The 25,017-nt window shown below is 41.2% G+C and overlaps 1 protein-coding gene across 4 annotated transcripts in view; it reads right to left on the bottom strand.

Moving 5' to 3' along the window:
• The window catches only part of NAXD (NAD(P)HX dehydratase), a 54,052-nt gene that overhangs the window by 13,858 nt on the left and 15,177 nt on the right, over nucleotides 1–25,017 (bottom strand). For all 4 annotated transcript variants that reach the window (XM_042038570.1, XM_042038560.1, XM_042038587.1 and 1 more), the window contains 3 exons: nucleotides 16,957–17,065; nucleotides 280–330; nucleotides 94–198 (listed from right to left, as the gene is read on the bottom strand). In XM_042038570.1, coding sequence (XP_041894504.1) covers nucleotides 94–198; nucleotides 280–330; nucleotides 16,957–17,065 — 265 coding nt within the window. The remainder of the gene's footprint in view (nucleotides 1–93; nucleotides 199–279; nucleotides 331–16,956; nucleotides 17,066–25,017) is intronic.

Here is a 25,017-nt window from a genome sequence, read left to right as displayed (position 1 = left end):
ACGTAACATTTAAGCCAGTAATAAGTTACTTATTTTCAAGACAGAAAGACTAAACTTGCACACACTTAAATACCAAAAAGGCAATCAGCTCACCATGGCTTCATACAGTCTGCTGAACTCCATGTAGTTTGGAGTAAGAATAGCTCGCTGGTAGCCTTGAATAAGAGAAGGCTGCTGGGAAATGAGCCACAGTCCATCCTGCAAAACACAGTAAGAAGAGCATTTACTGAATAGATTCTTAAATGTTAAACCACTGACTGAAATCAAGAAAATACTTACTGCATCAATAATGATAGGAATTCCTTTCACTTTCGATTTCTCTATAATACCCTGCAAAAAATGCAGATACTTTTAAGATGCTTGATAATTTCGATCTCTTAAGATACAAACCAAATATATACAATAAATCTGACCATGTAAGTTGTTTTTACAAAGTGATAGAAAAAAATGTTATGTTCTGCAAACTAATGTAAAACCTTTTTGTAGCAGGTAATTTTACAGTCACAATGTTTTCTCCCTGGTTTAAGTGTCCACAGAGCTGGTATGTGTATAGGGTACTCATGGCAAGGTTTTAGGAGGGGGAAGAAGGGCTACAGGACTTCTCTGAGAAGTTGCTGGAAGCTTCGCTCATGTCCAATAGAGCCAATGCCAGCCAGCTCCAAGACAGTCCTGCCACTGCTCAAGGCCAAGCCCAGCAGCGAGGTAGCATCTCTGGGATAATAGATTTAAAAAGGGGAAAAAGTTACTGTGCTGAAGCAATTGCAGCCAGAGAAGAGAGGAGTGAGAATATGTGAAAGCTACAGCCCTGCAGATGGACAGGTCAGTGAAGAAGGGAGAGGAGGTGTTCCAGGCTCTGGAGCAGTCCATGGGGCAGTTCACGGTGAGGCAGCTATGCCCATGCGGCCCGTGGAAATTCACAGGGGAGCAGAGATCCACCTGAAGCCTGTGGAGGACCCCACAGCAGAGAAGGTGGATGCCCAAAGGAGGCTGTGACCCCATGGAAAGCTTGCACTGAAACAGGCACCTGGCAGGACCTGTGGCCCCATGCAGAGAGGAGCCCACGCTTGAGCAGTCTGTTCTTGAAGGACTGCACCCCATGGGAAGACCCATGTTGGAGCAGTTTGCAAAGAAATGCAGTCCATGGGAAGTCCACTGGAGAAGTTTGTGGAGGACTGTCTCTTGTTGGAGGGGCCCCATGGTGGAACAAGGGAAGAATGTGGAGTCCTTCCCCAGAGGAGGAAAGAGCAGAAAAGACAACATGTGATGAACTGACCAGAATCTCCATTTCCTGACCCCCTGCACCACTGAGAGAGGGGAAATACATAATTTTGGAGTTAAAATAAGCTTGGGAAGAAGAGGGCGGTGGAGAGAAGGTGTTTTTAGCATTTGGTTTTATTTCTCATTATCCTACTCTGATTTCATTTGTAATAAAACTCAGTTAAGCTCCCCAAGCTGAGTTTGTTGCACATACTTCAATGTAACAGTAACTGGTGAATGATCTCTCCTGTCCTTATCTTAACCCACAAGCCTCTGTTACATTTTCTCTCCCATCCAGCTGAGGAGGGGAGTGATAGAGAAGCTTTGGTGGGCACCCGGCATTCAGCCAGGGTCAACCCACCACAATATGCAAGCAAACAAGCAATCTCGCCCACTCTGCCTGCTGCAGGAGGCATGTAATGCCAACACAAGCCACACATAGTAAACATACATCTTCAATTAAAAACCCCAGAAAAACCCCAGTGAGTGCTGCCTTGATAGAAATCGGTGCGTAACTGTCAATACAAACTTCAGCTGCTTTGCGGCTCACAGCGCCACTGCAGTATTAGTTTATGCATAAACTGAGACAAGCAGCATGCATGATGTCATTTCACCCATGGTCCTGGAGGTTTTATGCTTGGAAAGCAAAACCAAGGTGGCCCAGACAACAGACCATTTGTAAGAGTGTTTTTTCAGCAAGCAGTATCTCCGAGCAGACTGCCTGCCCTTGTTCTCTTTCCTAACCCAGCAGCAGCAAGGACTGATCCTCAAGCTTTTTAACGAGCAGTGGCCGACAGTCAAGTTCTTTTCCGTGTCAGTTATTACCAACTCATCCTTGAAGCTGGGGGGTTTATCTTTTTCCTGTATAAGGTAACAGAGCATTGTATCCATCCAAAAGTCTGAGTACTTTTGAATGCTATTAACATCTTCAGGTTAGCTATCGTATGGCACTGAGCTTTACAGGTTAGCAAGACATGATGTAAAGAATAAGGAAGCAATTTTTAATTAATGTTTAGGGTACTGAACATCTCTCTTTTCTCATACAGTGGTCAAAATAAACACCCACCTTGCTCCCTGTAAATTATTACACATGACATATACATATCCTTACAAACATTACTACCTGATTCTGGTTTTTCCAACACCCGTGGAAGATACTTCCCTTCTATTTTTTTTGGGCAGTGTTTGCAATTTGGAAGCATGAGACTGAAACACCATCCACTGCTCCAAGCCTGAGGACTTGCCTCAACACACAGCTGTGGCTGCAGTAGAAGCTACTAGAGAATAGAAACCTTTCCTACACTTGCACAACTTGGGCTGTGTGTCAGACTGCTCGGTGCCCACCTCCTTTGAGATCCCTAGGGAATACCACAGAGTCTCCTCTTAGCTACTTGAATAATTTTGAACCAATTGCAAATTTTACACAACTCATACTGTTCAGCTACTACTGAATTATTCAAATTTATTAGTAAGTATACTTAACAGCTGTGTGAGGATGGAGTCTTAAAACACACCTAGAATTAACTGTGCCATTCTGAAAACCAGAGCATCTTACTTTCAAAGCTTTTAAGGAATGTATGAGAGAATAATGTCTTCATTCATTCATGCTAATCTGCACAGATGTGCACAGCTCAGTTTTCCTTCACAGAAGCTGCACTGCTTTGCCCCTGCTGTGTTAAGTTCATTAGCAATTACGTTTAACTCGACTCACTTCGTAACAATGAAAAAAGGCTGTGGATCTAACAACCAGGTTTTGTGTTTTGCTCTGTATATTTTCCTTGTATACATGAATGTTATAGATACAACAGCCCAACTATTTTTGAACCATACTAAGCTCTTCTGATTAGATATCATAGGGTACTGAGACTCAGACTTCAGCAAGATCATCCTCCCCCAATCTTTGAAGAAACAAATACCTTTTACTTCGACCTGGTTTTCTAACTGGTTATAATTACAATATTTTGTACATTAGCAGCTTCACCAAACTCCTTCAGTACACTTAAAATGATTACTGCTCCACTTCCCACTAATATGATTCACCAGTTTATTCTAGTATGTCAGCTTCAGTAAGCCAGTCTTTCATGACACTTCATTTTCTAAAACTAAAAAAGATTCCCCCAACAGTCAGTAAGGAAGTCTGAAGGAAGACAACAGATCTCAGGAGTCCTTAGCCTTCCAAACTATTCTCTTAAATGCATTATGAGCAATCTAGGGAAGGAATTTTGCCGAAGTTCTGTTCCCAAAACAGCTAAGGTTTGGCAGATGCCGTTATTGTTTGGCCCCTTTTCATGTTTCCTCGTAATTGTCATCTTGGCTACTGGAATCTCTTGCTCTCTCCCAAATAAGCAATCTTGAAGATCCATTGTATACCAAAAGAATGTATGTATAAGATTTAAAAAAGTGGAAGTTACAAAGCATGACAGTGTATCTACAGGTAAATAGCATCTGGAAGGCCAGATCACTGGTACACTCCAGAGAAATAAGGCATTTTTTCCTAATCATGTTTTGAGTTCCTACATCTCTAGCACATCTGAAACATCCACAATACTGAAACATTTGACCTCTACTCTAAAGAGAAATTTCACCTTGCTAAGTAAAAGCTACTGGGCAAGCAACTTTTATTGTGCACTAAGTCTCTGAGGTATTGGTTTCTAATCTAACGTACTGAATGATCTTTGCTTGTTCTTTCTCTCCTTATAAAACAAATAATCCGGGGATACAAAGTAATTTGTCTTATTTAGAAAGCTCATTTTTGATTTAAAAAAACGCCAAACAGTACAAAACAAACAAACAAACAAAAGCCCCTATCGCATTTTCCTTTCCTCTTTGTTTCTTAAACCCAGACAGAAAGTGCCTGGAGATAGACAAGGAACCTCAGAGAGGAAGTTCTGGGAAGGGAAGGGGTGACTTTGAAACTGTAATAAACAGTAAAGATCAGGGAACCCCTGTAAGACAGCCACACGTTTGAAGGACGCAACATTCACAGGAGACATCGCTTCCTACTGACTGTGGACAGCACCACTGGAGAGCAGCTCATCCCATGCAGCTTACACACCACATTCAGGGTGGGATGAATAGCCAACAGATATACCTGTCTCTCCTCAGCTACAGAGACACTTTACTGTTTTATTTTTAGACACCAAGAATTAGGTGAGATGAAGCCCACTTCTAAACACTCTACTTCTGCAGATACTGTATTAAAAAACCCCTTAAATATTTGCATTAAGATGAGTTTATGGCAATAATGGTAACATCTTCAGTGCAGAGTACTTTGTTCCTGGAAGCAAAAATCAATTTTCAGCTGTATTTGTACCTCAGTATTTGGCATGTATTTCTCTGGTTAATACCTGTAGATACAGAAGAACCTTCACTGTTAATTGCCCAATTACTACATCTCAGACTAACTCTGCTCTCAAACCAGAACCTATTTAACAGTTCCTGATAAGAATTCTATGTATGAGCAGAAACCATCTGTTCAGTTTTATCCAATGTAACAATTATTTCTATGGGAAAGGATTTAGAAGATAACACTGACAATTAAAAATATTAAGAAATGTCACTAGGACACAAAAGCTGAAATCCAAACACCAATGACAAATGAACAGCAACACATAGGGATATCAATGATAAGCCCAAGACATCACCCCTTCCCTTCAAACAGCATTTTGAATATTAAGATTTTGAAGACCCTAGCTCCAGGATATCCCAGTGGACAATCTTTCTGTGCACAGAATTATTATACTACAACAGTGGTGGTTCAGCTTGGAGCAAGGAAGGAGCACTTCCTTCAGTTGATTCCTAAGCCCTCAAGGACATCCAAAACTGAAGCACTGGACTCACAAGGCAACCTTGGCACGAGTCACAAAGCAGAGGGGACAGATGAGAAGAAGAGGATGATACACTGTTCCCACCCAACCTTATGACCTACAGCCACACTGGCTAGCTAAGATATCAAAGTCTGAAATTTGGATCCTTCCTCTGCAATTCACAGCCAGGGCCAAAATTCAGTCTCTTACCTTTCATATTGAGAGTCTTAATAATGGGGTTTGGGCAATCTCTTGCTAGACATATTCTTCTTTGTATCAGCTGGCTAAATACTTGGTAGTCCTCTGAAACCGTGACATTTGCATGAGAAAATGGAAAGAAGCGTCACCCCCTCTTATTAACATCAGTGATGATTAACTGTATTGCAAGACTGCATTACTCATGCTAGAACAAATCTGTAACAGGAGTTTCCTCTCCGAATAACAAGACCAAATCTGAAGCTTCTATCCTCATTAAGCCAAAGAGGAAATTACCTGGGATTCACAAATCCCATGAAGATGCTCCATGGGACAAACTCTCTCACAGTTATTACCATTTGTTAGCAGCACCAAATACTTGACCTTTAGGAATGCCCAAAATAGTATTTCAGTGATTGCAGTTTTTCGTGGTGGCAGTTGAGGTAAAGAAAGTGTCATAGGTTAGCAAGCATAGTCCCGGAAGGGACGTCCTTGCTAAGGGGTGCTTACAGTTTCCTCTGGGAACTGATAGAACCTATCAGCTGGCCAGTTTGAATATGGACAATTCTCTAAGCCACTTAAAGTTGTGATCACCTCTGTGATCCACATTTAAGAATAGGCAAACTCCCCCTCCAAGCTCTCTCTCGTTTCCGGCGCTGGCACAGGTGGCTGCGGGCCCCGTGTGGGGGCCAGCGGGCCCGGCCAGGCCCTGCTTGGGCCAGGCCGGGCCGGGCCACGGCCATCCTGAAGCCATGGACCTGTTCCAGCCATGGAACCCCCCCCACTGCCTTGCCGTGGGCAGCCGGAGCGGCTCGGCTCTCCCCCCTCTCCACTGTGATAAGAAAGATTCAACATTCCAGCTGCAAAGCTGCAAGGCCGAGGTGAGAGTAACCCTTTTATTGCTATGAAGAGCTGAAAACCTGAGGGAAGAGAGAGAGGAGATGCTTAAAGCTGAAATTCTGTTGTGAAGCTATGATATATCAGAGTATCCTGTTGTAATTTCATGAAGATATGGGGGGTGGAGTGTTCAACTCGTGAGCAAAAGCACCTGCACTGAGATAGGCAGATGCTGACGCAGCTGTAATTTCATGAGAAGTTTGGACAGGCAGAGATGGACCAGATGAGGACTTTTGCTCCAAACGGGAAAGGAGAAAACCTCAGTCCGTAGAGATGAACCAGATGAGGACTTTTGCTCCAAATGGGAAAGGAGAAAACCTCAGTTCCTAGAGATGCTCCCAGAGATAGTCCTAACGATGAAGATGATGAAGACCCTTTGCTCCCAGGGAAGGAGAAGGGCCTCTGTTTTTGTTTCTGAACGGCTCAACCTTAAAACTGTACCCCAGAAAACTTCAAGAGTGGACCCTCGAAAGCAGTTGCGGGAAAAGCTGCAAGTCGGGGGAAGGGACTCACACGCAGGCAGAGAGACTCCTCTTCCTAAATGGACTGAACAATATTTGGAAGTGGGCGGCTGTCTCGTTGTGATAATGTTTTCATAGCATGAGCAAGAAGAGACTTCTCTCTCTAAATGGACTGAAGAAGGTTATTATGGAAGTGGTAAACAGACTGAACATCTTAAGGGTTGTCTTTTCACATTGTCAGTGGGAGAAGGGAGGAAGGTGGGGGGAGGAGGAGAGTTCTGAAGGTGGTATAATTTTTTTTCTTCTTTTAGGTCTGTTAATAAACTTCTTTATATTCTTTCAAGTTTAGTGCCTGTTTTGCATTTCTCCTAATTCTTATCTCACAGCAGATAAACAGTAATGAGTATTTTGGACCAAACCACTACAGAAAGCCAGAGAGGGTAAAATTAACCTGAATCTACTCCTACTCTACTCCTGAAATACACAATTTCCTGAAAAAACTTTTTTTTTTTTTGACTGATTATTCAGGATTTCTACGCAAGCAACCTACTCAGTAAGAACTGAAAATGAAGTTGTGTCATAGTAGAAACCATTGGTCTATCTGAGGAAAGGTAACCCTTTACTGTAATTACAAAAATTTACAAAGTAAGGATGAAAAATGTATGTGGGTTTTTTTTTATTATCATGGAAACTATTCCCTTAGATGCAAGGCATTCATTGTAGTAGAAATCTGTTTTCTGTCCCAACTTTCACATGGGAATTTTAAAACAGATTCCCAAACCCAAATTCCAATCTTTAGAAGAAACCCAAAAGACAAAAACAAAACACAAAAAAAACAAAACCACCAAAACAAAACTGAAACACACCAACCACCACACTTCCCCCAAAAAAACCTGACAACACAAAACCCCGAACACACTGACACCTGTACAACACACACACAAAGGCAAAATTATTCAGGCTGTAAAGGACTGCGGGAGGGAGAAGCCTGAAGGAACAAATGGACAGGATACTGCTGAAAGAGGGCACAGTAATGCAAAAAAGCATGGTACGATTTAACCATTTGATAGCCTGCAGCTGTGCTGTGAAACACAAGATTCACCTGCACTGTACTAACATGGACATCCAGGACTCCTACACTCTTCCACAAGTATTATGGAAAAGGGAATGGGGATGAGATGAGCCACTGGTTGTAAGAAGCAGCCACGTGGGGAATAGTGGGGAACATGAGAGGGAGGAATAAATTCCCATGGAGCTCCTAAGTACAACCAAAGGATCCCTCATCAGCCATGGAAGTCTTCACAGAGCAGCCACGCTGAGGCACCAGGGGCAGAGAACAGGTGCTGCTCTCACAGCGAGTACCCACAGCCTCTTGGAAAGAAACTCTGCAGTCTGGACTTCTCCACCCAAGTCCAACAAGCCTGTAGTAACACCCATCCTATTTATGCTGCCCACATGCAACGGCCTAAAAGCTGGTTCTCCACAGATCCATGGAAAAGACAATTATGTAGATTTGCCCACACCTAAGTTAGATATACTTTTCAGCTTTTTAAATTAGATGTGGATTAGCAGCAGAATGCCTGCCGTGACTTTTAATATACTAGCAGTTTTATCACTACTTAGGTTTTTCTTGATGAGCTGGTTCAGCTACACAAAACTTTGGCATTTGGTGTTTGCAATGGGAAGAATCAGGAAATCGGAGCCAGTCATTTTAATATACGATTGAATTTTAATGAAATGTATAGAAAACTGGAATAGCAGAATATATAAAGCAACATCTATCCCACAACAGTAATTAATTTTCACATTGTCATTTTTTTACCTAGCAAAGGAAAGACTGCTTTACTTGATATCAGCAACAAACACTGCATTTCCTCAGTCCCTTCAGCAGTCATGTCTTGACCCACTCCTGGAAAAATTCCTACTCATGTTCTCAAAAAGAAATTCAAGCCTTAACATGCCATAATAATGGACAATGCTGACCACAATGACATCCAAACACTTTAGGAAGCAGTATTACCTTGCCTTCAGCCCACTGAAAGTGCAGTCCACTGCAACCTGCAAATGCCAAGTATGTAATTACACACTCTGGTTTGGTAAAGACATGCAAACGTGCAGAACATCGCATTGGGAGTGGCAGCCCTTTTTACAAAGAACCCTCTCCTGAAAGCTAGAAACAGAAACTGCTGTTGAAATGCCACCTATAATTGCTTATATTTTCTGCATGGATGCTGCTCTCATCCAGCAATCCTGAATCCATGGTTTTGTCTGAAACAAGAGAGATAAAAGGAAAAAATAGCCAAAATTTTCCTGTACATGCTGCAGCTTAAAGCATTTCCACACACCCTCCTCCCCAAGGTGACCTGGAGGAACAAATAAGTTCCACCCCAACACGCTGCAAATTGATTCCTACAATAGGCACTGAAAGCCCTAGGAAGCATTTCTGCCTTGCTTGCTTCAAGTCTGGATAAATGCAGAGTTAGCAGGGACTCAGCTGCAATAGAGGTCAGGATGCAGCTCTCTGGCGGAGATGCCTGGAAAATGGGCTTGGCAGGCAGGAGTTTGCAATCTTGCACAGCTAGAAGTAGGCAAATATCCCAGGCACAGGCTGTGCCCAAGGCTACAGTCTTAGCTGGCAAGGGGGAAAAGTTGCCCTTAATATATTCTATTTGATGCAAGAAGTTTGAAAAAAATTAAGAATGGAGTTCTACTGTTTGCGATTCTTCCCATTAGAGCCATATTTTCAGTAACTGGTTTTAGGCTTTTTATTGACTCACTGGTGAAAAAGAGCAGTTATCTCTTAAATGTGCTTTTATTAGTTCCTACAAACTGATCCAAGGACTCATCCTCCTTTCAAAATTCAGCAAAGACAATCAAAATCTCTCTTTGTGGTGAAGATATATATAAATCACCTTTAACTAGCCTAATTGCCTGATTTTTTCCTTATGTATTTCTGTATGCATACCTATCACTAATTCACTAATCACTCCAGTAAACCCTCAAACCTCATGCAAGGAATGACCACCACTTGTGAATGAAGAACACATAATAGAGATGACTATCCCTCCTCTGGAGCAAATAGGTTCTTCATCTCATGGTTTATGCTCCATTCAATTTATGTTGGTCTTTTGTCTTTTAACTGTAGTACCACATGCTAGGCCCTGTTTTCCAAAACAGCTTTTCAGGTGCACAGCAAAGTATTTCACTTAAGCCAGGCAGAGGGTGTTAAGACTCTAAAGAATACCCCCCTACACCATCAGGCTCATTAATTGCTTTGGGAGATATTAGAAGCTGTTACAATCAACAAAGCTGAAGACATTGTAGATGGCAGCTAATCAAAACTGTTCTACTCTACATAAAAAAAAAAAATGAAAATTATTCATTTGTAGATTCCTTCTTTGAATCCAAATGAGATCATTTGCCTTAAGCATGGAAGAAAACTGCAGCTAACAGTTTCTTAATATCAGCTTCAATCACATGCTAAATTCTTAAAGAAGTGACATAAGCCAAAGTAATGCCTGAATACAATACAATATGAAAAAGCAAAAGCCTCTGAAATACTGTCCTAGTTATGAAAAAACCCAGAGCACTCCTTTTTGCCCATGCTCCCCCAAAATCATGGTCAACCAGAGACCATTTGGGAAGCTACATTTATACATACATTTCAGCCCTGAACACATGGAAATCCACTTTTAATTATTAATCCTGTTTATTGCAATCCAAAGTATAAATATCTAAATCAGAATAAATAAAAGCATTTATTTTTCTCATGCTCTCATTCACTGAATGTTTGCACTCACAATGCAAACTCTACAAGGTTTCCAGTTTATAGCTGATTATGTTAACTAGATTTGGCTTAAGATATTCATGGTCAGCTGTTGGTTCTTTGTCTTAAATAAACATAAACTTAAAATGAACTTGTCATGCTTAAAATGAACTTAATGAACTGAATTTATCACTGCCAATTTCTTTTTAGGATTTCTATCTGAATGATGCTCAGAAAGAGTTGAAAAGATATCCAATACCAGTGGTTTGCTTACAAATGCTTTGAAGTATCAAAATCAAGTTAAACAACAATATAAGCCTACATGCAGAAAGCAAATAAATATCCCACTTCACTGTGAATGACTTTCATCAAGACCCATTATACATATTAGAAATAAATTCTGTTTGCAAGCTGCATAAACCTGTATTTAAGGTACTGTTAGCAGATATTCAAACACTATTTTTCTAATCAAGACATTTGTGAGGAAGCCACAGAATACTAACAGTTCTTAGCACAAGCAGCAGTAGTTTCTTGGCATAACCAAGAGGGTATCTCTGCCTTGAGCTGGTGTTTCCAAGGTTTATCCGCACCAGTAACATCGCCACAGAGAAAGAACTGCATCCTATCCCAGCAACTGCTTCCCCTTAGGCGAAGACATCTACAAATTCTGACTCTCATCAGGCCTTTTGAAAGCAACAAAGCTTGGCTAGCAAGAGATCAGTTTTTCACTGGATTCTACTTGTGATATGTGCATCAATGCTGGGCGTTGGGTGAAAGCTGACAGCACACATTGTCACAGAGAGGCCACGTACATCCCACTGGGTTTTGCCCTTGCAGTACCCCAAACACAAGACCCAGCTACTAATACAGTCCCTGCCTGGCTCCGTGGGGTCCCACGTGCCCCCACAGCCACAGGGGTGGGTTCAGTGTTACAGTCGGCAGCAAAGAGCCGAGAAGGGCATTTGTGTGCGTTCTGCCAGGAGCATTTATTGCTGCTACACCGCTGCAGAGGCAAATACAAACATGATCCCAAAGCTCACAGTTTTATCTGGGGAAAAGGTGGGACTAGGGAACGGGGACCAATGGGGAAGCTCTGGGGGAGCGATAAGGTGTAGAGGCTGACAGCCATCTGGGGGAGCCAAACTGGGATAAATTAACAGAACAGAACAAGCATCCTGGGAGAAGCCTTTCTGGTCACCCTAACACGGTGTGGTTCTTGTGGTACTAGGGACTTGTCTTACTGAGAACTCTCTGTCCCTTGTAATATATGTTCACCGGTCACCACAATTCCTCCTTTCTGTATTAAACAAAAGGGCCTCTCTCAGGGATCCCCCAGAGCTGGGCAGGGACAGTATTAAATGGCGCCCCAAATTGGGCACCACCTATTACTGGGTTCCCTGCCACCTCCGTGGCTCACATGCATGAGCACACAGATGCAGGGCTGGCTCCACCAATATTAAGCCAATGGCAAGGAGTTGAGAAGGGTTCTTGCTTAGAGTTCCACAGAAAGCAGTTTATTGCTACAACTTGTGAAGGGTTCTAGAGGCAAATGACCCTGAGCACATGACAGCTCAGGCTTAAGTACAGGGGTGTGGCTAGCACCAGAAGCCAACTGGGGAATCACAACTGGGGTACATTACCATAACCAAACATGGCATCCTGGGGAGAGGCTTCTTTCCCTCACCATAACCGATACGTCTTTGGCACCAGAGACTGCCTTACCAAGAGCTCTCTCTCTGTCCCTTGTACCACTGGTCAATCGGCCACCACAAGCTACCTGATCCACTCCAAGCTGAGGGCTGAGAAGAGAAAGAGGCATATCCTCGCTGCTACTTCTGTTCCCTATGAACTGCTGAATCCCCGCAGCAAGAACCTCCAAAGGGTATAAACAGGGAGGAAGCAAATGCACGACACACACTAAAGAATGAAGTTTCTGGAAAATAATTCTTCTGCTGATTAGAGTTGCCATGAGCAGTGACTCCAAACAATAATACATTCCGTTGGTTAATATTTGTACATGGTGGTAGGTACCACAGGCAATACTACTAATCTGTCACCTGCAGCATTCACCTGGGATGCTTCTCAGGTGTCTTACACCTGGTACAAAGAGAACTCAGAGGGCTACTTAGGTATCAAGAGGAAAATCCTTTTCAAGGCCCACAGTGACAGACTTAACTCCAACAGACAAATATGATAACAACAGGTGGCCCTGTATTCTGCAGTGCTCTTGATCTTGCAAAAAACTAGTGCAGATAGTGTAGTGAAGCACCTGGTCCCATTCCCACAACTTATTAGGGCTGTGAAGTGTTGCCTCAATCCTTAATGCAGGAGGCTTGAGAGGGGGAAAATAATCCAACTAACCAAACACAGACAGGCTGATGCCTCAGTCAAGGAACTGAGAATCCACCAATCTGAAAATCTCAAATGGGTTCTCTCCGGGCACACCCGATGGAGATGATCTGTGACATGGGCCCAAACCTCTCTCACCATGTAGATGTTAACTACAGCCAAAACATTTTAACAGAACCTTAAGATGATGACACAAGGGGTGGAAAATGGGATACTGAAATTTATATTCCAAGAGATAGCAGAGATCTTTAAGGACAAATGACTGGCTGAGGGAAGCATTGCTGGGCAAGGGAGTTGAGGGAAGAAAAACAGCAACATCAATAGGCACAAACGGCAGCTAGGCAGGGCCTCAGCCGAAAGAAAATCCAGGCTGGTACTCCTGACATGTTCTGGAAGCTAAAATAAAGACTGAGAACTGAGCAAGAGGAACAAGCATATCGTTTGAGAACCCAGTTGATTTTTATCATGTAATCTGAATTACACAGAGTTGTTCTTGCCATTAATCATTACCTCTCCTACAGGAGGAAAGCAAGCATCCTCTGCTGATAACAGCATTCTGACTTCATGGCTGCAAGGCAAGACACAGCAAGTCTGGAAGACCAGAGTGTGGGACTTAGTGCTGGCACTTCAGGGAGAGAGGCAAGGAACCCAGTGACAAGCAAGGAAGATTCCATCATCGAAGACTTCAGTTAAGGAGAGGGCTCTTCATAAGGATGAATGCCTCTCTACCCGATCCCAACAGTAACTGCTATTCCACCAGCAATCCTGTATCAGTCCATTTGACCTCAAACCCAGGAGGAATAGGAGATGGCAAGAGGGTGGAAACCGATGAAGGACTCAGCCTGTAACTGCCTAACTGCTAGGTGGCAGCAGAATGCAGAACATCCTGGAGCATTAGGCAGCACCTCCTGCCCTCCCAGGTGGCTATGCAAGGAATACTGTATTTTTAACCAAGTCCTCTTGGGAGCTGCACTCACCACTCTGCAGCAGAGGAACCTGGTTCTCACACCTAAGAAAACAGCTCTTGATGGTACAAGCAGAAATTTCCCTACTTCCAAGCTTCTCCTACAAGGAAAATCAGCTCAGAGTAAAGCCAGAAGTACAAACATACATACAACAGCTGATGAAGTAAATTGTGATTGGTAGATATGATAGGAACATAACACTGCTGCTGTGTGAAAAAAATATCCAAAAAAGAATATCCAACAGCTCTAGAAATATTCTGCTTCTACACAGAGCACAGTCATAGGGATCTTAGCCTTGCTTCCACATGGCAGCTCAACTCTTTCTCAACAGGCTAAACCACCAGCAGCAACACTCCAACTGAGCTGAACTTGGTGACATAACATACTGGTATCTCTGGCCAGAATCAATCATGGACACTGAAAGGAAAAAACAGATAGCCTGATGTTCCCTACAGGAAAGCTGACATTGTTGCCAACTTTCACATCAGATGCGGTAACAGTATTTCAAAAGTCTGAAGTAGTATGGGCAGCAGAAATGCTTCAATCTGCACACTCCAGAGCTGAGAAACAGCACAGAAATGTGGTTTTGCTCCTTTCTCTTGAAGAGAAGCAGGTCGTACTGCTTATTTGCTTCGGATTTGGAGGGTCTAATCAGGCTGAGACTTGAATTGCCACATCTGCAAGGGATCCTGGTGTACAGCTATCAGGACACAACAAATGCTTCCTTTAGGAGAATTTTCTGAGGCTGCAGTTCCTGGTCCTACAAACCCATGGCTAAAAAGCTCTGACAGAGCATCAGCTCCAAGCAACTGAGTAACAGCATGTGAGGGTTCTGGCACAGACCCACACAAGTGGCACATAAAAGAAGGATGTAACTTGCAGAGTGGCTTCTTGTAACAGGACTTGTAAATGGAATTACAGCCAAACCTACAAAATCACATGAAGCCAGTAAATATGCATTCAAAGACTATCAAGGTGATCAAGCAAAAAAAAAAAAACAAATCAAAGGAAAACGATCACAAGGTGGGTTTTTTTATCAGACTGTTGAAAGGAGTTCAAGTGCCACAGTGAACAGTGCAGGCATCAAGAATGAGGGAGGCAGGTGACACACTAAAGATGCTGAGGAAGCAAAGCATTCTTTGATCTGGAGATGATGCACCATCTGGTCAACAAGTACTCAGGCTATTCCACAACACTGTCTCTTGGCCATACACCAGAAACTGAAGGTTACTGCACTAGTAATTAATTTCTTAATTTCTCAATGCTCAAAAGAAGAAGCAGCCCAAACAGGACTGTTTGGAGAAGCACATTAATTGGCAATGTGCTGGCACAATACTGACAAGAACTGACATACAAACAGCATCAGAGAGATTCCAGAACAGTATGGCTCAGCACCTAAATGGGGCAGGAGGAAGCAGAGGGGAAGCTGTATCTCACCATCACCACCACTCTGATACAAAATACTGACCAGAAAGCAGACACTCACCTACCTCCCAGCCCTGTGTTCATATGACGTATGCCACAGTTAGCTTAAAGGGAAACCAGAAAACTTTATACTAAGCCAGCCTCCTATAAAAGTTTAAAATAGATTTTTTTTCTTGACACTTAAAATTCACTGCTGAAGCAAGAGGGAGACTCAGCTTTCCCTCAGCACAGAAAAGCACCAGTCTTCCTCAGACAGGCAGCCAGGGTTCACTTGTCCTCAATGGCATGTTAAAAGCCTGAGCACTGGGTAACTAATGAACACTTACACAACTACAGTGGAGACAAAGAACTTGAGCTTTAATGTGACTTGAAATTAATAACGCCAGATCCACAGCTCATATGAATGTGCCCTGAGATTTTAGCATGAAGTAACTTCCAAATGCCTTGTCTTTATTGGCTGGGTTTGTTTCTCTAAGCTGGCTTACACAGGACAGCCAGACTGAAGTAAAAGTATGCTTGTAATTCACTAAGAAAGCAATACTAATTTTAGCAATGAGGAAAAAAATACAATCAAGAAATCTTCCAGATACTTCTGTAGTACAGATAAGCACATAAACCCTGGATGGAATTCTGACATAAAAGAAGTTTATCTTAGATATTCTAAATGAATTCTTGTTTTCTTTTGTTTAAAGTTATTTTCCTTTAGGAAGAAATCCCATCAAACCTATTTTTTTTAAGCCAAGAAAAAAAAAAAACTGTCCCAAATATTTTTTTCTGTAAAAAAAAAAATTCTGAAAAAGTGTTTCCAAAAAATAATAAAATCTGCTAAAATTTTTCACTCAGAATTTGATTTCTTCATCAGCTGTAATAAATTTCTTTTTTCTTTGTTTTCTTATCTTTATTAGTTTTGCACCTCTGTATCATAATATATACATTTTCCTTCCAAAAAGAATTAAAGAAGCAAGAAACTCCAACAGCAACTTTCTCTAAAAAAAATCCCAGCAAAACCACCATTCGCAGTTCTCAAGGTATTCTAAACACTTGGATAGTGTGGTCTCTCCAGTCTCTTGCCTGCTCTGTTTCGTGATTTCACTGTGTAACTGTCAACATTTCTGTAAATTATATTCTACTTGTTAGTGCCACTGATTAATTCAGTAATACTGCTCAGGAAAAAAAAAAAACTGAATTGCACAAAATTAGATTGACATTAGACTGAAAGGTACACTTCAAACATGCAAAGATGTGTTGACAGTAATACAAAACATCACCGGGAAGATGGTCTAAGTACATATTATTTAAAGTAAAAAACAATCTGATCTCCTGTTTCAGCTGTCCACTAAGGCTTGACAGAAAATAGGATTCTCTCTTTATCCAAAGTAGAAGTCTGCAACATTTTATAATTAGGAGTATTATTTCTTACTGCAAGGGGATACAGTCCCTGTTCTTTGGTGCATCTGATATGAGCTGTCAAACATGGTTCTGAAAATTAGGAACTCAAATCCGTATTTATGTACTTACCGTACTGGTGCTTTGCACCTAACAAAACACAGAGCCTTTTATCCAGATATGCCAACATCTGTTTCTTAATTAGTGACTTTCACAAGCTAAACAAAAGCAAATCAGAACAACCATACAGGTGCCCAAAATTCAGACTGAAGCTTACAGTTTAACAATGAAAACCATGGATAGAAACTGTAATTTTCAGTCAACAATATTTTATTAAACTTGATATTTAGCAACTGTATGAAGAACATTTGTGTTATGATGAAAAATGGAGGAATGGTTAATAAAATTCAACATGAAGACACAGGATAAAATATCAGTATGCACATTACCTTAGCATTCTCAAGTAGAACTTCATCTCTACCTAAGCCAGGTCCTATGACAACCGAGTGCAGCCGTGGTAACCACTTTTCCACCTCATGGACAGCATTGGGACTATCACTGCATGGAAATGTGGAAAAAAAAAAACCAGCAAGTTTAAAAAGGCTTCATTTTAGTATTCTCAAAAACTGAGTTCAAGATGCAAGATAGAAAGAGATTTCCTGTCTTCAGTACCAGGCAATTTTATCCTCCAAACTACCAAGAATCTGTGACCCAGGAAATATAGAATGGTTGTCCAAATAGCTAAAATGAAAAACTTCTCTCAATTCATTCTTTAGGGGATACCACATAAAAATGAGGAGGTAATTGCAAGTATCCACTATGGTTGTTACAAAATTAAAAAAAAAAAAAAAAATCCAAGCAGGAAACCAACAATTTTTAGAGTCTGTCACAATTCCCTATTTAATGCTTCCTTGCAGAGGTTATACCGTGGAGACAGATCCACCATCTCACAGGTATATATTGCGGCTTGCTGGAAATGATGCAATTGTTTATTACCCCACATGGCAGAATGATAAATCTACTCATATGCTTTTTTGTCAGTTGCTTCATAAGCATTTTTTCCAACTGAATTACAGCCAAATTGTCCCCTTTCCCCAAAAGGCAACAGGAGAAACAAGCTATTCAGTACGGGCATTATCTGCTTGTAAAGCTTAAAATTTCTATAGCATTTTGGTTTATGACTACATTAGAAAAATGATGAGAAAATTCACTGCCAAATACAGCTGCCACAATACAGCATTCAGCCACTGACCAGAGCTGTTTATTTTGTTCTGATCAGTTTTGTTGTGTAAATAGGTCAGAATATTTTGAAAGCACTGCCCAGCATTTCCAGTTAATCCTTAGTGACAGTATGGAGGGAAAATTTAGCCTCCCTCCTTCCCCACCTCTGGCATTGGTGACAACAATAAATGAACATTTTAACTGAAGCACAGGGGAATAAAGCTCCCTGTAGGCAGAGCAAGGGGGCCCTGCTTCACAGTATTGCTCAGAATATTGTAAGCTTGCAGTGCTTCAACAAAGCTGTATTATTACAGATGAAAGTCACTGCATGTTTTTCATAACCAACAGCTGTCCTGATGGGACACACCACTTGGAAACCAGTGTTTAGGTTGTGTCTGGCAGAATCAGCAAATTCCACAATGATTTCTGCAAGTGCCAGGAGGCCAAAGCTTTTGCAGCTGCAGGGAGCGAGGCATCCCGCTCAAGGGCGCAGGGATGCGGTGCCTGGCTGCAGCCCCGCAGCCCCTCTGCTGACAGCAGCTGCCTCAGAAAGCCCAGAGGTGCCCTGTGCTGACACCACACAACAGCTCTGTCAGAACAAGGCTGCTGGGTGGGAGCAACGACCTGCTGCAAGGGCAAGGGAGACCCTGAACCACGGCAGGACATCGCTGTCCCCAGAGCAGTCCCTGTTTTAGCAAGCTGGATTTCCATTCGAACGCTGCAGCTCCCTCCTTTCTCCTCTACCTTTCATGGAAACCACAGTAGCTTGAGAACTATTAAACAGCTCACTTTTCTTTTTATTTTTTTTTGTACCATCACCTATCAGTTTATGATGTATACAGAGGCTGGAAATAAAAATGATTCAAGAAATACCTAAAGAACTATTAAAAAAAAAAAGACAGGTCTTTAATATATGGTAGGTTAAATATGTGAAAAACTGCCTGTAAACCAAACTCTCATGAAACATCACCATTTCTGAATGCAGACCACTTTTCTTTGTTCACATACTGAACTTATTTTATCTTTGAAGAGCAATATATACCTCAAAAATATATGTTTGTCAAATAAATGTATCTATATACCATGTAGTTGTAAGAATACTGCTATATATATATAAGGACGTCTGGATTCAACATACCTTTGGATAGTAGAAGCCAAATACATAAAAAAAATCTTCATTAAATATAAGCTAAGAACAGAGCCATAGGTAGTACCATAAATGCTCTGCTCTTCTACAAACATCTCATGCAAATAATCTAATGATAAAAAGTTTGTCAATCTATTTATGTTCAGGATTGAAATAAGATAATTTTGTCTAAAACTCAATTGATAATGTGCACTTTTCAAAACAAAGCCATCTCTTGGGAAATAAACAGTCCAATATTAAGCCACTCCCCCACACTTTGCCTCTGGTAATAATAAAAACCTACTGTGGAGCTTTTAATCTTCAAAGCATTTTACAAACATTATGTTCAACTCCACTGCAACTTCACATCAAGAAGCAATCCAAGATGTGAAGGGTCAAGAGATTAAAAATAGTGCTAATGACTACTGCATCGCAAAATCAGCTATAAAAACATGTTGTAAAGTAACTGATGGATTTTGAATCTTCATAAAGAAAGCAGAAAAATACTGCCTCATGGAAGCATCACGCCAGCTTCACCTCAAGACACCGGATGTTCACAATAGCTGTGGCTATGCAGCTACAGACACTGTACCAATATCCTATATCTACAGCTGCTCTGAAAGTGGAAGGGCTGCTGTGTTACCTCACAGTTTATGTCCACACACGCACATCAAACCAGTGGCATTTTAAAGCTGATAGGGTACAAATGATCAACAAGCATTTTTCTTTAGGGAGGGATAAACCTTAAATGTTCCTGACCACAGGATTTAGCACAAAGGCAGAAATTCCTCTAGCTCTTAACAGCTACAGTCTATGCGTGATTTTAAACACACTCAGAAAAGCCCTCTGAGGTCAGATGGCCTCTGCACTCTCAGACTTCAGAGCAGACAAAGCTCAACCTGCCTGTCAGGCACAGTTCCTGGACTACGGCAATTCCTCATCAGTGGAAAAAGTGGTTGGAAAAGGCTAGTTGGCATGGGCCAAAATCGTTCCTAAGGATCATCTGGATAATTTGCTGGTACAGATAATTGTGCCTGGGTACTGAGGAACAAATATTTCTTGGCAGTATTTGGTTTATCATTACAGAAAAAGTCAATGCATATTCTTGTTTGCCTGTGGATCAAAACCAGACAAAAGTGTCTTTGGAAAAAACTACCTTGGAGGCACCAGCACAGAATACCATGGCAGGTGCTCAGCTGCTCATGGTGTACTACGCTCACACAAAGAACATAGTGAACCTCCTTTGTCACTTCATGCCAATTTCCCAGCCTGGTTACTAACCTGATCTCAAACCTCTCCTTTTAATTATCACCTCCATTGTGCAAGACATTGAAACAACAACTGAAATTAGCGCTGTATTTAAAAAAACCCAACACCTTTTTAGAAAGGTATGAGGTATGAAGAAGATGTCCCCTTGATCAAAAGAGATGTAATCTTCAAGCTTTGACAGAAATTAATCAAGTAAGCAAGAATCACTATAGCCTTTAGAGGAGCAGAGCTATATCATATCCAACTTTATTTCTTTCCAAAAGAGACATCACAAATGCAATACCCCCATTCTAAAGCACAAAGCTAGTAATAATATAAAGAGGAGTAAGAAAATCTCTTAAGGCCAGGAGAAAACAGCATTTCAGTTTCTGAGAAGAGGGTAAAAACCTTTGAAAGAGACCTCAATTAAATAAAAATCTGGGATTTTCCAAAATAAAGCAAGGTTTTTTTGGAAAGTGATAGGGCAAGAGTTAGGGTACTAGTCTGGCTTTCCCATAATATAAAAATACAAACTCTGCACCACAGACATACACAATAGGAGTAATTGGGAACCTGAATCCTAGCAGCAACACCTGCAAACATGGAGAGTGAAATACAGTACCATTTTGCAGATGTGTGCAAAAAAAGATCCTAGTGACAAACCACATCAGGGAATAAATGGGGAATGAGCAGATACTGAACAGCTACTTCCAGCTAATCACTACATGTTATGTGACATGTTATCAGATGCCATTCTGATGAAAATCTAGATTATGACAGCTCACTGCTGCTCAATCAAGCAACTAAGCAACACCCTTCCAAACTCCCAAAAGCTTCCTCAAAATCTTAGGTTGTCTGCAAAGCAAACAATGAAGTTCTGACTGCACATAGAAGAGAACTATCACAGGGTGAACACATAACTAACTACAGGACACCAGAATAACTAGTAAGAAAAATTGAAGGAGCTTCTGTAACTTGTGTCAGATCTGTGAAGTTGTATAGGTAAGAACAAGTCTAAAGCTAATGTCAACAATCATTGAATCAACTTCACACATTGTCCATTAGCCACATGTAAACAAACAAGCATGCAGACAGAGAGGGTTACACAGAGGCACACAAATGCAAAGGACCCCAGAGATGGGGTCTGATCAGCTTTCCTTGGCTGTTAGTGAGAGGTAAGGGGAGGCTGACAGACTGACGATCTCTTGGGAAGGCAGAGACAACACCTTTATCATTTGCTGTCCCCGAAACTGCTGCATAGACAGGACCAAGGTATGGTGTTCAGTATCTTGCATGCTTATCTTTTTGCTCTTTTCTCCCAGAATGTATTGAGATAAGTACTTCCTATGGCAAAATAGACAAAGATTCTTCAAACTAAACATCACTGAGTCTCTAAAATGGTGAGGAAAAATTTTCTTTGTAAATTATTAGTGGCTTAAGACAACTTTTGCCACATTAACCTCATAAAGTTCAATGCGTGCAAGGTGCTGCACCTGGATCAGGCCAATCCTCGATATGAGTACTGACCCGGAGAAGTGATTGGAGGTGAACAGCTAATACAGACCTAATATAGAAAGAAGAACTAAGTTAAGTTTTTTGCTCTTCAGAACTCTTCTGTATTTCACTATCACACAATAAAAATTGTCCTAAAACACAGTTCTGTAGATCTTCATCTTAGGGAAAGCTTGATGTAATAACCTTTCCAAAAACAAACAAGCAAGCAAGCAAACAAAAACCCCTAACATAAAAAAAAACCAAACAAAATACCCCAGCAAACATCTGGAAAAAAGAAGGTGGCTACTGCTCTAATACCACCCACAGTTTGTAAGCATCTTCTAGAGCTGTTTGTTACAGATACCTGACAGGTGCCATCTGCTTGAAAGTCTGCTCTAGATTGGTCAGTGCCCAGAGTGGGGGGACACTTGACAGCTAGGACCTAAAACACCACTCCTATCCCCAACTCTCCAAAGAAATAAAATTTTGTTCTATGCTGCATTTTATTCAAAGACTGGCTTTTACCAAATGATGAAAAGCCACCAAGCAATAGCTTTAAATTATCACAGAAAGCTCTAAACACAGCAGCTTTCCTCATTCAGGATGACTGACAGTTTCTGTCATTGCTTTCTAGAGGAGGGAAAGGAACAAGTGATAAGGTGCAGCCCTGTCAAATTTTACATGGAAACAAGAAAATGTGAAGCAAAGTCAGCAAGGGTATAACCAGGAGCTACAAAAATAGTAGATAAGCATGAATGACAGCACAAACAGGAGGCAGGACTGCAGCTCTTCATACGGGTTTTAGGCAGAGCTGGTACCACCTTAGTAATCAGAGATGTGGTTTGGACATCAGAAAATGCCAATCAGTGGAACCTCCTGCTAGAGAAGAATTGGGACAAAAGCAAGACTGCTGTCACCCAATCGACTATATGGCTCCTCGTTGGAGAGTACATTATTCAAATTCTGCTCGTTATCTGTACACACTTGGTATGACTGAGGCAACTCCAAATGCATTAAAATATACCACTGCACAGGTCTGCTTATGCAAACTCAGACAAAGTCACACTAAGGGGGCAGTTCCATAGCAAACCTACAGACTTATCTTCAAAGACGGGAAGGAGTTTCTGATCTGAGGATGAAAGACTTTCAGTTTTGTTTGTCCAAATACTGCAGGTAATTATAATTAATGTGAATCAAATGTTAGCTCTGCTGACACTTGGAACCTGTCATGTAATACATCACATCAAAAGAGCCAAAGATGTAGCTCTAGAACTGAAGTAGTTATCTCAGAAGCTAATTGTTACCAATTGTGGTAAACCTTGGGTGAGGTATTTATTGGAAAGTAGGAAAACAGGATAGGGAGTGAAATTACTCCTGGAAAGAATGGGTCAAAGGAATGAAAAGCAAACCCAAACAATGCAAAAAAAAAAAAAAAAAATTGAGCATAAAATTAAACTAATTATCTATTCCAAGAGTGGCTGTATTTGTCAATGTTTAAATCATCTTTCTCATAAATAAATGACAAATTTCCAGAAGCCCAAGGGCTTCAGGCAGTCTCCTTCAGTCCCATGAACAGAACTGGAAATAATAGCTTATTCTAGAGAAGCTCATTGAGCCCATTATCAACTTGTGTGTCTCTCACCAAGCACCTCAATCACTTAGAGCAAATCACAGAGACAACATGCTGGCATGGAGCTGTCTGGATGCAATTAGAGAACAAAAAGAGATATATTTATTAAAGTAGGATTAGCATATTAAAATGCCCTCCCAAAATATTCAGAAGAAAAAAGGGTCAGTTTCACCTACCAGGCTGTTTAAATCTTTGAATGTGTACAATCTGTAAACACTGGATAGACAATATGTATTTTCCAGCTACATTAAATAACAGGGAAGAAAACTAAAGAAAAACAAAGACCTTAATGAGAGAGGGATTGAATTCTATTCAAACCAAGTCTTCATTTCCAGACATTGAGTAAGTTAATCTAGACACTAGAAGTGAATCTGGTAGGCTTCTTCTGAGTATTAGCAGCAGCAGGAACAGCAACCCGTTATCCAGGAGAGGCAGGGGTGTCACAAGTTTATCAGAAGGGACTGCTCTTAATGTGCAGATACCAGAGTCTTTACTTGCTCCATATTCTACCTTCAAGGCAGTAAAAGTGCGAATGACCTATCGAGGTAAACATTTAGAAAAAAATGCATATTGGCCATATCATTGTTTTGGGGTTTTTTCATAAGGACAATGACGGAAAGTGTTTTCCATAGCTGCTGCTTGGACACTAAGACTCTCACTTAGGTATCAGATGTTCTGCTTCACTAGGAATTGGGTGGTCACACACTACAGGCATTGGAACTCACAACAGCCTCTTTAATAATGAGCCAAAATGCACTAAACAAATGGGATCACCTCTCTTAAGCAGAGCAGAGCCTCCTGCATTCTGTGAGAGAACCCCAAAGGAGAAGAAGCTGTTGCCTGACTTTTTTCTGAGACCTCTCACACAGACATGACAACAGCACTGAAGGTCAACCTTATCTAGCCTTGTAAAGATAGCACAGCTACCAACACAATCATTTTATGACTGGCATTTAGATATATGTATATAAATACTTAAAGCTGTTGTAGTCTGTTTTGATCTCAACCACATTACCAACGTGTATTATGACAATCCTCCCCAAAAGCGTAATGATAACCAAATGTCTTGACCTCCTATTTTCAGAGTTCATGGAAGTGGTCTTGACCCCATTATACTTCCTGCGAATTGACTTGATAAATAGAACCTGTCAAATATTTTTCAAATGGACTGCAATCAATTGAACCTGTGACTTTCAAAGCAACAGAATCAAGACAACAATGTAATTTCCCTCAGAAAGGAACACATTTAAAATGTCCCTAGAAAAAATAATGCTTTTTTTTTTTAATGTTAAAACCAGTAAATAAAGTGACAAGCTTGTATCACATCCATAGCCCTCACAGTCAGCTCTTAAGGCACAGGTGATAGTTGAATTAATATCCAGAAGGCTAGAGTACTTCCAATCAGCTGTGGATACATGAGAAGACAGGACAGGTCTCAGCCTGTCTGCTTTGCTTGTTGTCATGTGGGGAGAAAAAAAAGAAAAAGGGGATCCTCAAACCTTCAAAAACAAACCCCAGGGACGCCTGCCTTCCGTCAAACGCAAGAAAGATTGAGTATCAAAGAAATTTGATCCTGGTTTCAAATCACAGCAGTATGGCAAACATTCAGAAAGATAAATTTGGCCAGATCTAACTGGAGTACATCTCTTTCTGACATATCAGAAAGCAGCAAGGACAGCAGCCCTCCCTGCAGCAATGCTAAAAATCTTTGGCTACTTCTCACATTTGCAGGAGGTGACAAAACCTCCTCTGGAATCACATTGGACCTCTGCAACAACCACAAGGAAAGGG

This window comes from Corvus kubaryi, unplaced genomic scaffold (genome assembly GCF_017639235.1).
Source record: "Corvus kubaryi isolate FWS band 111438036 unplaced genomic scaffold, C.kubaryi_AGA036_p1.0 133, whole genome shotgun sequence".
Classification (NCBI taxonomy): Eukaryota; Metazoa; Chordata; class Aves; order Passeriformes; family Corvidae; genus Corvus; species Corvus kubaryi.
Note: the sequence above shows the minus strand (reverse complement) of the source record. Positions and strands in the feature narration are given on the sequence as shown.